This window comes from Mixophyes fleayi, chromosome 2, assembly GCF_038048845.1.
Source record: "Mixophyes fleayi isolate aMixFle1 chromosome 2, aMixFle1.hap1, whole genome shotgun sequence".
Taxonomy (NCBI): domain Eukaryota; kingdom Metazoa; phylum Chordata; class Amphibia; order Anura; family Limnodynastidae; genus Mixophyes; species Mixophyes fleayi.
In genome coordinates this window covers 243,407,191-243,423,710 of record NC_134403.1, presented here as the reverse complement: position 1 = coordinate 243,423,710, position 16,520 = coordinate 243,407,191, and the positions used below count along the sequence as shown (strand labels likewise).

Genomic DNA, 16,520 nt, shown 5'->3' with positions numbered 1-16,520 from the left:
AGTAAATGTCTCCACTCAGAGAGAGCCAATTTGATTGCCAAGAGCTCCTTATGATTCCATAATTCTTCTCTGCAGGAAGAAACCGACGAGAAAAGAACCCACAAGGATGATATTTGCCACCTGAATCTCTCTGGGATAGTACCGCTCTGTCCCCTACGGAGGATGCGTCCACCTCTACGAAAAAGGGCCGTTGACAGTCTGGTTGAAGAAGAATTGGAGCTGTAGAGAATAAGGTCTTGAGATCCTTGAAAGCTTGAACTGCTTCAGGAGTTCAGATTTTAGGATTGGCGGATTTACAAGTGAGGGCTGTAATGGGAGCTACTAATGAAGAATAACCCTTAATAAACTGTCGATAATAATTAGAGAACCCTAGAAATCGCTGAGTAGCCTTAAGGCCTGATGGTTGTGGTCAATCCAGGATGGCTTTAAGCTTGGATGGGTCCATTTGAAGGCCAGTCTCGGACATAATATATCCTAAGAAGGGAAGGCTCCTTTGTTCGAACACACATTTTTCAAGTTTGCAAAATAGTTGATATCTCCGAAGCCTACTCAGTACTTCTCTTACATGTCTGCGATGAGATGAGAGGTCTGGGGAAAATATAAGGATGTCATCTAGGTAGATAACTACAAATTGATAGAGTAAATCTTGGAAGATCTCATTCATAAAGTTTTGGAAAACAGCTGGAGCATTACATAGCCCAAAGGGCATCACCAAGTACTCAAAGTGTCCATCCCGTGTATTAAAAGCTGTTTTCCACTCATCCCCTTCTTTTATTCTAATTAGTTTGTATGCACCTCTTAGGTCCAACTTGGAAAAAAATAGAGGCCCCCTTTATTTGATCAAAGAGCTCAGAGATCAGAGGTAGGGGATATCTGTTCTTTATTGTGATATAATTGATAGCACAGTAATCAATACAAGGGTGAAGGCCCCCATTCTTTTTATTTACAAAGAAGAGACCTGCCCCTGCTGGAGATGACGACTTTCGTATGAATCCTCTCTTCAGATTTTCTTGAATATATTCAGATACTGCATTGGTCTCAGGAACAGACAAGGGAAAAATGCGTCCGTGGGGAATAGGTTTACCAGGTTGAAGATTATTAGCACTGTCCCAACTCCTATGAGGTGGAAGTTTAGTAGCTTCTTGTTCACAGAAGACATCTGAAATACTTTGGTAATGAATCGGCAATAATTGGGGATTGCCCAGTTGAGCATTAATTTTGGAAAAAACGGGTTACCTTAGTCAAACAACTGCTGTGGCAAGCCGAACTCCAGGAAAGGATCTCACCGGAATGCCAGTCTATCCCAGGAGAGTGAAGACGAAGCCATGGCAGGCCCAGGATCAAGGAGTTATTGGCTTTAGGAATCACTAAAAAAGAGTAACATGTAGCGCTCCAACTCTGAAGGTTAAAGGTATGGTTCTGAACAGAATGTGTCCTCCAGAAATAGTACCTCCGTCAATGGCGATCAGGGAGATGGGCCTCTCTAAGGACTGGGTAGGAATACCTACTTGAGAGATGGTAGTCGAAGAAATTAAATTGCTTGCTGCCCCGGAATCCAATAATGCAGAAACAGGATGGACCCTGGAACCTACCACTACTTCACAGGGAATAATAAGACAATCTTTGTTGTTGAAAGAAGAGAGGATGTGAACAGAGGGACCTAACAAAACCTCCCTACTAAACGTTAGGTTCTGTCGTTTCCCGGTTGCTTAGGACAGGTACCCAAAAGATGACCCCCCCCTTGCCACAGTGCAAGCACAATCGGTACCTGAACCTTCTCTCTCTCGCTCCTCAGCCGAAAGGCGGGTTCTTCCAAGTTGCATGGGTTCCTCCGGAGGCTGAACAGGGGTCTGGAAACTAGGAGCAAGACGAAAGGGACCACGCCGGGATTGTTCTTTTTCTAAAAATCGCTCTTTGAAGCGAAGGTCAATTTTAATGCATAGGGAAATTAAATCATCCAAAGAAGTAGGAAGTTCTTGGGAAATCAATTAATCTTTAATTCGGTCTGTAAGACCTTGCCAAAAAGCAGCTGTTAAGGCTTCATTATTCAACTGGAGCTCTGAGGCCATTGTCCTAAACTGCACAGCATATTGACCTACAGAAAGGCTTCCTTGCCGGAGATGAAGAATACTGGTAGCTGCGTTAGCGACCCGACCAGGCTCATCAAAAACCTTCTTGAAGGTAGAAAGGAAATTGGAGTAATTATGTAGTAAGGGATCATGTCTCTCCCAGAGCGGGGATGCCCAGGCTTAGGGCCTGACCAGACAAGAGTGATATTATATATGCTACTTTAGCCTTTTCAGAAGGAAAATTTCCAGGAAGAAGCTCAAATTGTATAGCACATTGGTTTAAAAATACCCTACATAACTTAGGTTCCCCATCAAACTAAGGTGGGTTAGGAATACGCAAAGATGAGGCTGCACCTGCAGGTAAGTGGACTACAGGAGGAGCCTGTACAGGGGCTGATGCCATTCCTGATGCCGCTAAAGTCGTCTGCAAGGTATCCATTTGGGCTGATAGTCCTTGTAAAAATTTTAGCAACTGATCCTGATTGGCTTCCTACTTTTCTACTCTTCCTAACAGGTGCTGGAGCAAATCTCTAGGGGAAGGGTTTCCCGAAGTATCCATATTTTTTGGTCAGAGCAAACTGTAACAATAATGTAACATGTACAACAATGCAATAAGGTAGGTATAAAATATGGAGAATTTGCCTTACTCTAGACCAGCGCTGGCCGGCCGGTGGTGCGGAGTCTAACGAACCCCCTGGTGTTCACCAAGAACCGCCGCAAGGCGGGATGGGCTTTGCTGCGGAGGATCGCAGGTCGCGGTCCACTGTTCTGCCTCTAGAGGTAAGGATGTAGGAGGTAGCTCACGATTACACTGGAACTGGAAGGTAGTATTAACCACTCCGTGGTCAGGATAGCCGAGGTCTGGTACACTGGATACAGATAATGCGTGGTACAACAAGCCTGGGTTTGGTACACTAGATTGGAGATATATACGTAGTCAGCAAGCTGGGGTCTGGTACACTTTGAGCGGAGATAATACGTGGTCAGCAAGCCTGGGTCTGGTACACTTGGAGCAGAGATAATATGTGGTCAGCAAGCCTGGGTCTGGTACACTTGGAGCAGAGATACCTGGGAAGTCAGCAAGCAGAACTAGTACACGGAGAATCCACATAGAAATCACCAAGTCAGGGAACATAGGAAGTTGCTCTGAAGCTGCCCAGGCATCAGAGCAGGTCTTTAGTAGTTTGCAGGTTTGAATTCCCCTCCCTGTGCTGTCATGTGACAGCGATGCCGCGATCCGGAAGAGAGAGAGGATCGCGACGCTGGAGCGAAGACAGGTGAGTTGTAACACTGTGCCCCTTCATGCTCACACTGTGCCCCTTCATGCTCACTTTGTGCCCCTTCCCCATTAGACTGTGCCCTCCTTCTTTCTTTTCCCCTCTGTCGCTGTGTCCTATCACTATTTCTCCTCCCTTCCTTTACTTGCTTTACTTGGCCTTCTTTCTTCTGTCTTTCTTCCAGCTCCTCTCTGTATGGCTCCGGGCGATCCCGGATTGGTAACTATTTTTTTGTTTTGTTCTGGCCACGGTACCCCTGTGACAGCACCGCCGCACCCCAGGGAGCCGCGGTGCACACTTTGGTAACTGCAGGAATAAGACCATCTGAGATCTTTTGAGACAATATCAGAGCCACACAGCTGGTACCATTTTATAATATGGGACATACCGAACGCAGACTTTTTTTTCCTGGTTTTGTCTCAAAATATTGCCATATGTTGTCATAGCAAATGTCCATTAAACCTATTTAAGGTTCATTTGGGTGTGGCTTGCAAGCCAGCCCTTGCTAGATGTAAGCCACTATACCTGGGAGGTGAGTGCATCTGATTTTAAGTGCATTTTAATAGTGTTTTAAGGCATATAGGTCAGTGTAGGACATGCAAATAATGAGGTGCCCTTGACGCTGGCATGCAGGCTTAAATGTTTTCATCAAAATATGAACTAATACCTCATGTTTTCATTTTGCTTGATACACACACATATGCAGTGTTAAGGTTAAGTGCTAACAACTGTCTTTTTGTTTTATATACATATATGAGCATTTATATTGCCATGCAACTGGTACCATATATAATATGGGATATACCGAGCGTGGAAGTTATTACCAGGCAGCTGCTACCACACATAATATGTGATATACCGAGAGCATGCTTATATTTTCTTTAGTTTTACAACAATAATGGTGGCCACAAATATGTGGAGAAGATGAGGGGATTATAAGTCCCAGCTGTGTTGAGCAGTTCAAGGCAAGACCTATAGCTCAAAAGTGCCGCTGTATTGGTGCTCAAGTCTGTGTATGGTGCAGTGCTGTACTTAGTGACTTACTCACACTTGCCGTAGACACTGACAGGTTCTGGAGTCTTGGTGGGTATTTGAAGTAAGGATCAAAGGACTGGATGTCCTTTGGAATAACTGAAATGAATCAGGACACCTTGCAGACAACTGGGAAGGAAGGCGCATAAAAGTGCACATCGTATCTCAGGTTCCATGGAGCACTGACATTATCATCATATAGTGATTGTGTTTCCAAGCTTTTGTAATCTTACTTGTGGAAAGGACCCACCTTTATCTGTGCTGGATTTGTGAAATTTTATAACTATTATTTCTGGTAATAAAGTTTCATTTGTCAGTATACATCGAGAAGGATAAATGAGAAAATAATTCACAAGTAAGTCAATTACAATGGGTGTGTTCGCAATCCTCACCAACATATTGTATTTAATACACACGATGTAAACAGATTTGTGGTACTCCGTCTAAAAAAAATCACTTTTATTTGTCAGTTGTTTCTGGCGTATCTTCTTTCACTTTAAAGAATGATCGCTAAAAATTGAGATTGGTTGCACTATGATATTTTTTGTTTTTTTCATACATATTTTATGGGAGATAATGTGGAGAAGATTTAACATTGGCAAGAAGACAACAGCAATATAGAGAATAAATATCTGAATCACACTTGAACATCATGATCATCTATTTATTTATAAAGCACCACTAATTCCACTCTGCTTCAGCGGCAGCTGCTTGTGAGTGTGCCTACTAGAGTATGTAGACTGAGGTGCAGACTCCTACTACAGTGGAAAAGCGCTTAAGGCCAAGCGGCCATGACCAGCAAGATACAAGAATCAGGTTTACAATTTGGACGTGGACTTGCCATGCAAGGCTATGGAACTTAAAGCTTGGCATGGAAACTTCGTAGCTACAGCTTGGCCTGGCACTGTTTAACTATTACCCTATAGGATTTTACAACTTGGTCTGGGAACTTTACAGCTTCATCTGGTGAAGTAATTTATATTCCGGTTATTGTTCTAATGACTCTGGGGTGCTGTGAAGGTTTTTTTTGAGTTTGATGAAGTGCTGGTGATTATTTAAAGTTATTTATGTATTTTCGCAAATGTGTTATCTTCTGTAGTGTACAGTTGTATCATTCTTCTCTCTTTGCCTGTGTGATCCAAAGAACATTAAGTTGCCCGGTTTATCTAGTGATCTTAGGCTCTAACCCCCTGGTATCCTCACACAGATATTACAGACAGACTTCCTGCTTCCTGGCTGCACTGCTTCTCCTTACCCATTGGCTCCTGTATGATGTGTGGAGGTCCCGGCAATGGCTGTGCCTCCTTCCTCCTCAGTCGCACATTCGCTTTTCTCCTCCTCCTCTGGTTCCAAAACTCCTCAGTAGTGGCAGGCCCTGATATCACTTCCGGTCTTCTGGCCCCTCAGGCATGCTGGACGGTGTAGTTACCAGCACCCAAGAAAGCCATGCACTGTACCCAGCTAGAGGCTCCTCCTATCCTGTCTATCCACTCCTGGCTGAGCACAGGGTCCAGGTGTTACATTAATTTAGTTATATATTGTTACGTTATTCAAGAAAATAGCCTAAGTTTACTGCATCTGTTTATTATCATTAACCATTGGAACTATTATATATTTCCTCTGATCATTATGACTTAATTAGATACAGCTATATGTGTAACCGTATTTGTCCAGAATTTGAATTAATGTGATACCTTGCTGCCAGCACATTTCCTTAACATGTTGCAATAAATTGAAGCTAGTGCTAGTAAACTATTGATGGTCGAGGCTCACTCAAGAACTAAGTTTTTTATTTTCAGACAAACTGAAATTAAAACTGAGTAATTGACAAGGGTTTGTTTATAGGCCAAATAGAAGCCGACCTAGGTTAGGTGAATTGAACAAATGGCAGTCTGTCTCCTGTATCCTTATATTACAGATTTTTTTCTTTCTTTATGTATGCTTTAAAAGCATTAAAATAGCAGTGATTATGTTAAATAATGGTAGAGTATGTTTCTTGATTTTCATACACACAAAATTGAGGTGGTAAAGAAAAAAGAAAAAGTTAAGTCTTAGCCTGGGTACCAAGGTTTGTACTTGTGTATCTGTGAGAACAGGATACACTATGCTAAAGAAATAGTAAATATATACTAGTTAAGAGGATGAAAATGCCTTTAATTCACTTATTTTGTTATACCTCATAGCTAGTATGTACTATCTGATAGTGTGTATCTGTTAATTGAAGAGCAATGAGGTGGGCAATTGCCCTCTTTGTCCCTCTTACCAGTCATCCTCTGCCTATAAATACAATGTATTGTTTTATTGACAAGGTTGTCTTGCAGTTTTCACACATTGTTTGGCTCTGAGTGGGTGGGTGGGGGGACTTGTGGGTACAAAGTACTGAGGAGACATAAATTCACAAGTGAGGAGATTGTCAGTTATAATGTGTGCTCCCTTCCCCTGCCTCTATAAACAATACCCTCCCCCCATTCTAATCTCCTATTCTATTCCGCTTCTACCTCTGTATTACTGCAACACCCACCAAATACTAATCTCTCATCCCTCTCCTGGCTTTATACAACTATACCCCCACCTAATACAAATCTACTGTATCACTCCTCTCTTGAATCTATACAACTATACACCCTCTGAATTCTTATCCATTACCCCCTTTAGGTGCCGAGAGGGATGGTGGTGGCACTTACAAAGTCCCAGGACCTGTCTGTTTAGTGGCCATGCCCCCAACATGATGTGGTCAAGCCCCCTTCAGTACTGTGGCTCACAAACTCTGTCCTAACAAACTGTGCCTTTATTATCTATGAAGGGGGTTCTAAGAAGTTGCTGTATCGGAACCAGTAATTTCTCTTTCATCCATCTGGGGGACACTGCTAACCATGGGGTTGAGTAGGGTAGGGAGGAGTCTGGCACCTAACCAGTTAATTATTTTGCTGCTGACAAACCATCCCCCCGCCAACTCCCAACAGAACTCAGTTTGAAGTAGGTGCCCAAGGAGTATGGGCCAAAGTTGAAGAGCTGCACAGTGAACGGAGTTCACTGTAATTAGGCTTTTTTCTTTTCTTTATGGAGTTTTTTTCTGTTGACTAGCGCACAGAGCAGACTCGTGGATAGAGAAACGGTTGTCAGCCGGGGAGCCGCGGTTCCCGCTGACAGCTTTTCACAGGGAGCAGTGAGGCTTCTCACAGTGTGTTATGCGGTCTGCAACAGACCGCTCTCACACTGATAGCAGGGTCAGGGGCTGCCACTGGCAAAGAGCGCAGGTACTCCTGCCATTCCCCGAGGCCATGACAAGGAATGGAGCGTACCAAGTCCCCTCCTCACTAAAGGGGGAGGGGGAACTTGGAGTAATGGGCGCGCTGTTGAGCGCTTCTCAGGGGACACAGAGATAACACAATTTCACTTACTGGAGAGGTGGAAATCGCTGTTATCCGGCGCAGAGAATGCAGTGTGCCAGCTGTAGGGGAGTGTGTAAAAAGAAAAAAAAACCTCCCCCTGCTGAGAGAGCAGGTGGAAGATTCCTTTTGGCGCCAAAATACAAAAGGAGGAGAGACACAGCAGTCATTCGGAGGAAGTGCAGCTGCTGACACACATCTCCCTGCTTAGTGTCATTTATTTTCTCTATGTATGCAATGGATAGAGAAGTATAAGTATTATGGGCACATATTTTAAGTAGAGCTTTATGTTAAGAGAAACTATAGCTCTCCTTTTTGAGTCAGAAATGCTATGATGTGTTTTAAGCATAATTAGTTAGTATTTCTGATAAATGTCTTGAGTGTTTGTGCTTTTTCTGCTGTACATGACTTTATTTTTTTCTTCTCTTATGATGGCTGATAAAAGTAAAGCAACACGTGCCAAACATATGGTCTGTTCAAAGTGTAATGCTAAATTAACTGGTAAACATCTGGATCAGGGGGGCTTTGTGCTGGTTGCGCTGTGGTGCCTGTGATGTTACAGCCTAAAGACAGCTCCATTCAGGGGACAGAGCCTCCCGAGTGGGTGTCAGCTTTGTCACAGGGGGTTAATACCCTAGTGAACCATTTATCTAAACCAGCAGAGATCCCAGTGGTGGCTATGAGGCTCCCATCTGGGACGCTACCCTTAGTGAGTTCAGGAGGGGGAATGATCAGTTCATTGCCACCAGGGGTCGGACAATCTCCTTCCCTGGCACAGCAGGAGTCACCCCAGACAGGGGAGGCTGGATGGTCGGCAGTGGCTAGGGGTTTAGACAGACTAGGCCATTTGCTGGAAAATCCCAGGCATATACATAGAAATAAGAGACATAGATCAGCTAATAGATCAGCTAATACGCTGTTGTCTCTGTCTGATTCAGAGGGATCCTCTGCGGAGGAAGGTGAATTGTTAGAAGATTCTGATCTTTCATTAATAGAGTCAGAGGAAGGATCTAGGTACCAGGGTATGGACGATCTGGTAAAAGCAGTACGTCAGACCTTGGGATTTATTGAAGTCGAAGAGACGAGGTCCTTGGACCGATCTCTTTTTAAGAAGGCTTCTAAACAAGTGGTCAGGTCCTCTCCTTCAGCAGAGCTGAGAGAGATTGCAGAGGCCTCTTGGAAGCATCCGGATAAGAGGTTCTCTGTGCCAAAAAAGTTTGGGTCATTATATCCACTACAAGAGGAGGGTATGACCCGATGGGAACAGGTGGCGAGAGTAGATACGCCTGTGGCGAGATTGGTTCGCCAGACCATGCTACCGGTACCAGGAACGGCTGCCCTACAGGACTCGACCGATCGTAAGTTGGAAACTTTTCTGAAATCAGTTTTTATGGCCGCTGGTACAAACTTCAGACCGGCGTTGTCTTCGGCCTGGGTGGCGAGGGCTATGGAAGCTTGGGCGGGGCAGATAGCATCCGCATTACAAGATTCGGAATCGCTCCCTTTGGCCATGCACCTTAAGGAGGCGGCAGGTTATGTGTAGGAGGCGACCCAGAATTCAGCTTCCATATCATCTTCTATTTCTGCTACAGCAGTAGCAGCAAGAAGAACCCTATGGTTAAGAGCTTGGGATGCGGATCTGGAGTCTAAGAGATCATTAGAATCCATTCCATATACTAGTGGGGTGCTATTTGGTCCAGAGTTGGACTCCTGGATCTCACAGGCCTCGGGGGGGGGGGGGGGGGGGTTGGGTAAACGTATGTCCTTACCTGTGAATACTAATTGACCTAGGGCTCCAAGGTTTAGTTCTTTTAGACAGCCTTTTCGTTAGGGCGTGTCTGGAAGAGGCCAGACAGTCAGGTCAAGAGCTTCTAGAGGTAGGGGACAGTAGCTATGGGGAAGGTCATCCTTTTCCTCCGCAGCAGGTAGGTCCTCTTCCGCCAAGCTTCAGGATAGACCGGCAGCATGACTACCACCCTCCTCTGGTAGCAGAGGGTGGAGTGGGAGGACGGTTACTTGGGTTCGCCCAGCAGTGGACAGAGTCCTCGGCGGACAGGTGGATTCAGGGGATCATGAGAAGGGGTTACATGATAGAGATTCTTCTTGTGGTAGTAATTCAGGGGGTTCGGTTGCCGCTTCGAAGAGATCTGCTGACCCAGGGACCGTTCTTGCATCAGAGTCTAGACCGGCTGAATTTAATGTCATGGCTTTTGAATCCGGTCTGTGGAGATCAAGAGGGATCTCTTTAAGCGTAGTAGACACTCTCCTCAAAGCTAGAAAGCCAGTTTTGGCTAGGATTTATCACCGCATCTGGCATGCTTATATAAGGTGGTGTAAGAAGAAATCCTACAATTCAAAGTCGTTTCGTCTGACTAGATTTCTTGCCTTTCTACAGGGGGGCTTGGATGCAGGTCTCCGGTTGGGAACCCTAAAGGTTCAGGTGTCAGCTTTGTCAGTGTATTTTCACAGACGGTTGGCGGAGATTCCGGATGTTAAGACTTTCTTGCAAGGAGTGCTTCACATCCAACCGCCCTACGTTCATCCAACGGCACCTTGGGATCTTAATTTGGTCCTTAATATGTCGCAGGAGACTCCATTCGAACCATTACACTCAGTGGAATTGCGGTTCTTGACTTGGAAGGCAATCTTCCTGCTGGCTATTGCCCCAGCCAGGAGGGTCTCTGAGCTGGGGGCTTTATCTTGCCGGGAACCTTATCTGGTCTTTCATGAGGATAGAGCAGTGTTAAGGACTATTCCATCCTTTCTCCCTAAGGTGGTGTCGGGTTTCCATATAAATCAGGAAATAGTAGTTCCGGTGTTCAGAGAAGAGCCTCAGGCTTCTGGAACAGGGGGCAGTACATTTTTGGATGTGGTTAGGGCGCTACGGATGTATGTTAAGAGAACTGCAAAGATCCGTAAGACAGATTCTCTATTTGTGTTATTTGATTTTTCTAGACGAGGATGGCCAGCGTCTAAGCAATCAATTGCTAGATGGCTTACTCTAACAATTAGGGAGGCTTATGTCTGTACTAACCGTCCTGTGCCGAAGCGTATTGTTGTTGCCCATTCAACCCGTTCGGTTGGGGCATCTTGGGCAGCGCGAAATGGGGCCTCAGCGGACCAGCTATGCAGAGCAGCCATCTGGTCCTCGATCCATACTTTCACAAAATTCTACCGATTTAATGTTTTTGCGTCTGAGGTCGCCTCATTTGGCCGTAGTGCTCTACGTGCTGGGCTATCAGAGTGGTCCCACCCATCAGAGGGGCTGCTTTAGTAAGTCCCCATGGTTAGCAGTGTCCCCCAGATGGATGAAAGAGAAAAGAGGATTTATACTTACGATTAATCGGTTTCTCTGATTCCATCCGGGGGACACTGTGTTCCCTTCCCTTTGCTTTCTTCTGTGTATCTTGGTTGATTGGCCTATCTTCCTGGGGCTTTGTTAATCAAACTGAGTTCTGTTGGGAGTTAGTGGGGGGGGTGGTCTGTCAGCAGCAAAAGAATTAACTGGTTAAGTGCCAGACTCCTCCCTACCCTACTCAACCCCATGGTTAGCAGTGTCCCCCAGATGGAATAAGAGAAACCAATTTATCGTAAGTATAAATCCTCTTTTCTCTTGGCATCCATGCCTACCAGCCTGCTTTATGCTTAACTCCTAGCTCTGCCTAGCCTGAACTCTGTCTATTTGGTCTGCTGAATGGGGATGTATGGCTGATCGTCAATGGTATTCCTAAGGAATCCCTTTGTTTTGAAAGGAAGTTCAATGCTTTTATACTTATCGCGATCCTCCTCCAATATGTCTCTGTGGAAACAAGTGATTAATGATACCCTGTCATATAAAATATATTATAGAAGCACCTTAGTGCCCAGATATTTTTGTTGTTGAACTAATGGGGCGAATGCTGTTTTTCATATGGACAGTATACTAGAATACTTGCATTTATGGATTCATTATGGAGCTGGATGATTTCTCGCTCACCCTGTGTGTCAAGATTTTTATAATATCTTAAATATCATACTTGAACTGTTACAGCTTCTTGTTTGGTATGACCATGGTCTACTGTGTTTAGAAGAGGCACAACTAAATAGCATATTGGCAGGGTTCCTTTATGGACCTTACCTTACCTCATGTGTTGTGGGTGTGATAGCCTCTATGTGAAACATTATTTCCTGTCCTGGCAGTTATTATAATGCAAAATTTAATGAAGTACTCAACCTTTACTCCCATATTAAAATCAATTAAAACTGAACTTCCCCTTTATTGTTAAATTTCCATTATACATGTGATTCTGTTCTGAAATATGTTTGAACCACACATTTCCTTGCTGCTTTCATTTATGGATATATTTACTTATTTCAGGAACTCCAGAACTTAGTCCTGCTGACTGCAAAGATTTGGAGAGCAAGCTTAAGGAAAGAGAAGAATTTTTGATCCCTATTTACCACCAGGTGGCTGTGCAGTTTGCTGACCTGCATGATACGCCAGGAAGAATGCAGGAAAAGGGAGTTATAACTGTACGTATCAGCCTAATATTTTTCCTTTGGTTCTCACTATAAATTGTGATCACTACTGTTAACATTTTTCTCTATACTTTATTAATTGTAGGATGTTTTGGAGTGGAAGACTTCGAGGACATTTTTTTACTGGCGACTACGGAGGCTGCTTTTGGAAGATGTAGCAAAAAAGAAAATCCATGCTGCAAATCCTGAGTTAACTGACGGGCAAATACAAGCTATGCTGAGGCGGTGGTTTGTTGAAGTAGAAGGAACAGTCAAGGTAAAATTTACATTTTTGTTTGCAGTTTGATTCCATTTTGAATCAAATATAAGTTCACTGTTGTAAACATTGTCATACCCACCAACAGTACCTGTTTAGGAGGGGTAGTCCCACTCCCAACTACCCATTTTAAAATGCCCTAAATCTCAAAATAGGTAATTTAATACCCAACTATTAGTTTTGTTCATGAAAAATTGTACAATGTCTTCCTGAGCCAAGTTGTGGTTAAATTTTGCACAAACTGAATTTTGCAGCATTATAGGCCATTTTATAGATATATGGTGCGATGTTCTAGTGATACAATCACTTTTGCATCACAGCTCCTTGGAATTTAATTATACACTGGATTTGTAAGCTCACGTTTTGAGGTATCCATGTTCTATGAATAGAGCTGGGATGACACAATCAATTAATTCTGCTGTGAGGTGTAGGACTGGGAACACTTAGGGCCTGGTTCATGTTCGGACACAACTTGTAAAAGAGGTCACATAATATGAACCCTCCCCCATTCCAGCCCTCAAGTCATAGGCTGTCATAAGTATCATTTTCGTTTAGACAAGACTTGCATGCAGTTGTGTTTATTGACATAAGTCCCATTTCTGAGCATGCGCACAGCTATTTCACACAACGCAAATGGACATTCTGTACGTCCGAACAAGAAACAGGCTTTTAATATCAAATTCTACCTGCAAAACTATTTTGTGGGAGCAGTTTTGAAAGTTTTGCTAAACTCTACTGTCATGCTATAAGATCCCTCTTGCTTTCTTTAGTGAATGACATTTTTTTTGTCTGACTTTCTCTGCTAGTGGATGTAATAAATTACTAGCTTTGTTGTGCTATAATACGTTGCATCATCTGTCTCAAAAGGTAAACAAAATTTTATTTCAAATTTCATGTTTCCTTTTAACCCTTTTTAGCTTCTAGATTTAGAGTAATTATTCAGTGTTTTCAGATTCCCTCAACATTTCACATTGACTAACTCTTAGGTGTATCCAACTATTCGAGATAGAATGCGGTGTAGGCTGAGGAGAGGGGAAAAACATGGCTGCTGGTGGAGTGCATTAACATTTACATGAACTGCTTGCATGTGTTTATGAGCTTGTGCCTTGTTAGCTAATACATTACACCAATCAAGGCAAGTTATCTTAAGCTACAATTAATCTGCTCCCTGGCATATGTTGATAGGAAAGCATCATGCTGTTTCTTAATTAAAAGCAAACGGATTAAAAATGATTAATAACAGTATTAAATATTCACCCAAACTAAAAGCTTTTGGATTTCTTGGTTTTTGCAGGATTTTTAGAGCAAGTATAATTTTTATCCTGATATTTTCTTTTTTTTCTTTTTGTAATCTGTTCATTCTAACTGCTTTTACATAACATATTTTAATTCATGATTTTTATGTATTAGTGCGTGGTCTGTCACTAGACTGATAAGGAAAGATGTGCTCGTTTTTGTAATGCATTATGCAGTATTTATCTGTTTTACATGGCAGTTTTAATGACTGGTCAGTTATAATATATATTTTTAAGTTTGGAATAATAGAATTATAAAAAGAAAATGTTTCTTAATAACATTCTATTTGTATATATAATTCTGTACTTGTGAGCACATATTGTAGCTGAATATCATAACAGACAGGCAGTAGCTGTTCTCTATCGGTACCTTAAGATGAAACTGCAATTTAACAACAATGTAGCTCAGGAAATAACCATTCTGACATTTCTACATAAAATAATATATATATTTATATATGATACAGAGATGAACAAGGCACATTTACAGGTCTAGAACATGGTCTGATGTATCAAGAATCGTAAAGCCCCTTTTGCTTCAGAAAATGCTTTCTACAGCAAAAGAGCTTGTTTTCGCTTTGCCATATATATTAATAAGGTTACCTTCAGCTATAACCCCTATTTATAATGCATTGAGCCACTGCTTCCTGTTGTGTCAACACCATCATCAGACATTGTTATCAGAACAGAAGCATTAAAAAGAAGCATTATTTATTATTATTTTTGTCTGGCTTACGTCAAGATTCGCGTAAGCTGAAGATTTGAAAACAGCTGTGGAAGAAGTAGAGCAATGCTGGTGGGCTACATCTAATAGCACTGAGGGGCTTAAAGCAAGACAAATACACTAGTGACCATTTAATAACTAGTCTCATTAATTAACCACTTGTAAAGGTAATTCCATTTTATTTTATTACTGTTTCTTTTTGCACTAAATTAACTCTGTGTTATACAAATGTATCACTGTACATCATTCAGACAAATACCATTTCTGGTATGTTAGACGTGAGACTTATACAAGCAATACATATAATAGCCGTACAGTCATTTACACACAGATTCTGCTATACATTTATACAGTATGAATAGATCATATACTCTTGGATACACATAAATGTGTATCGCACAATGTGTAACACATCATAGGGACAATTATACTTATATCAGGAAAGATTACATGCATTTGAGATGTTTTATATATTTTTGTTAATATATTCTTCAATAACGATCTTGCACATAATATAAAACAGTGTAGTACATCAAGTTTACTTTAGTCTGAATTATCTACCTGTTTTATATATGTATTTGTACCTTAATCAAGTATGTGTGTTTATTTGTATATATTCACATTAGAACAAAAGTACTTTTCTTATTTATAAATCATTGACTCTATACTCCAAGTTTATGCAATTATATACTCCTTTATTATTTCACAAATGCAACTATATCATACTATATTATTTGACACATTCAACCATGTTCTTCTATATTACTCACTCCTTTTTTTTACTTTACAAATGAAACTGTATACTCTTATATTACTCACTCCTATATTAACACATGTACATCACAAACTATATATACAGACAATTCACGGTCACTGTATTGCAGTTTATGTACTATCTCACAACACAATCTCCATGTTGTTTAGCATGCAACTCCCACATTTCAAACTTGCTGTATTGTCGGCGAGATCTTCATACACATGACTCTTCTGAGAGACAATACCTAAAGACAGAAAATCTGAGTGTTACCCTCTTTTGTCAGATTTATGTTGGAGGAGCCCTGTGCAGACAGTGGTCATCGATCCATTCATGTGTATTTTTGGTTCCAAAGCTCTCAGACTAAATCACTGAGAGGGAGATGAAAGATTCTTCCTTTTAATACCTTCATAATTAACAAGTGCCAAAAGAAACAAACTTTATTCATTTTAAATAATTTTAATTTAAGTTTTCAAAAAATCACTTTATACAAGTTATATATTTTACCTTAAATATTCTGCATCTGAAATGCTATTTTTAATGGTTAAAAATAAATATTATAATATATTTTTAATATTTTAAAATACTGAACATGCACTTTCCTAAACAAAATTGAATGTTCTTTCTTTCTGTCTTTGTTTCTCTCTTCTTTTGTCTTTCTGTTTTTCTATGAGTGTGGGATGTGAGGAGCATGGGGTGTGTGGTGGGTGGGGTTCACACACTAGAATCATGTGACCAATACCTGTCCAAGGCTTTTCTTATTGCATTTAATATGTATGTTGGTTTAAGAGGCCCTTTGTGAAGATACTGGGTTTATATGGCCCAGTTATACCGAATTCATGCTGGCTGGCCACCCAGGATTCCATGGATGCACACCCAGTACCTTCTAGGGTTCTTATAGTAACTCAGGCAAATGCAGTTACAATAGTACAACAGTACATTTATAGTAATAATAACAATCACTAGAATACTATATACAAACAGTAAATAAATTCCAGACAGGTTTACCATATGTTCTACCCCTTATGCCACTAGCTTAAGGAGTTAGTCACCTGGATGTCCTGACCTGCAGAATCCAAGACCTGTGGAGTTCTTCTGAGCTTCAGATTTACCAGCAGAATGCTCAGTCCAACAGAAGCCTAGACTTCAATGCTGGAGTTCTTCCCAGGCTCAAAACAAAAAGAAAACCACAACCTTTCCTGTGTC

The 16,520-nt window shown here is 41.8% G+C and overlaps 1 protein-coding gene across 2 annotated transcripts in view; it reads left to right on the top strand.

Moving 5' to 3' along the window:
- ACACA (acetyl-CoA carboxylase alpha) overlaps positions 1-16,520 on the top strand; it is a 526,387-nt gene that overhangs the window by 469,364 nt on the left and 40,503 nt on the right. Inside the window, exons 52-54 of one of the 2 annotated variants that reach the window (XM_075195718.1) lie at positions 12,125-12,279; positions 12,371-12,541; positions 13,528-13,809. In XM_075195718.1, coding sequence (XP_075051819.1) covers positions 12,125-12,279; positions 12,371-12,541; positions 13,528-13,617 — 416 coding nt within the window. In that variant the 3' untranslated portion in view covers positions 13,618-13,809. Of the gene's footprint in view, positions 1-12,124; positions 12,280-12,370; positions 12,542-13,527; positions 13,810-16,520 lie in introns of those variants that run through there. The other variant, XM_075195717.1, reaches the window with a different exon arrangement.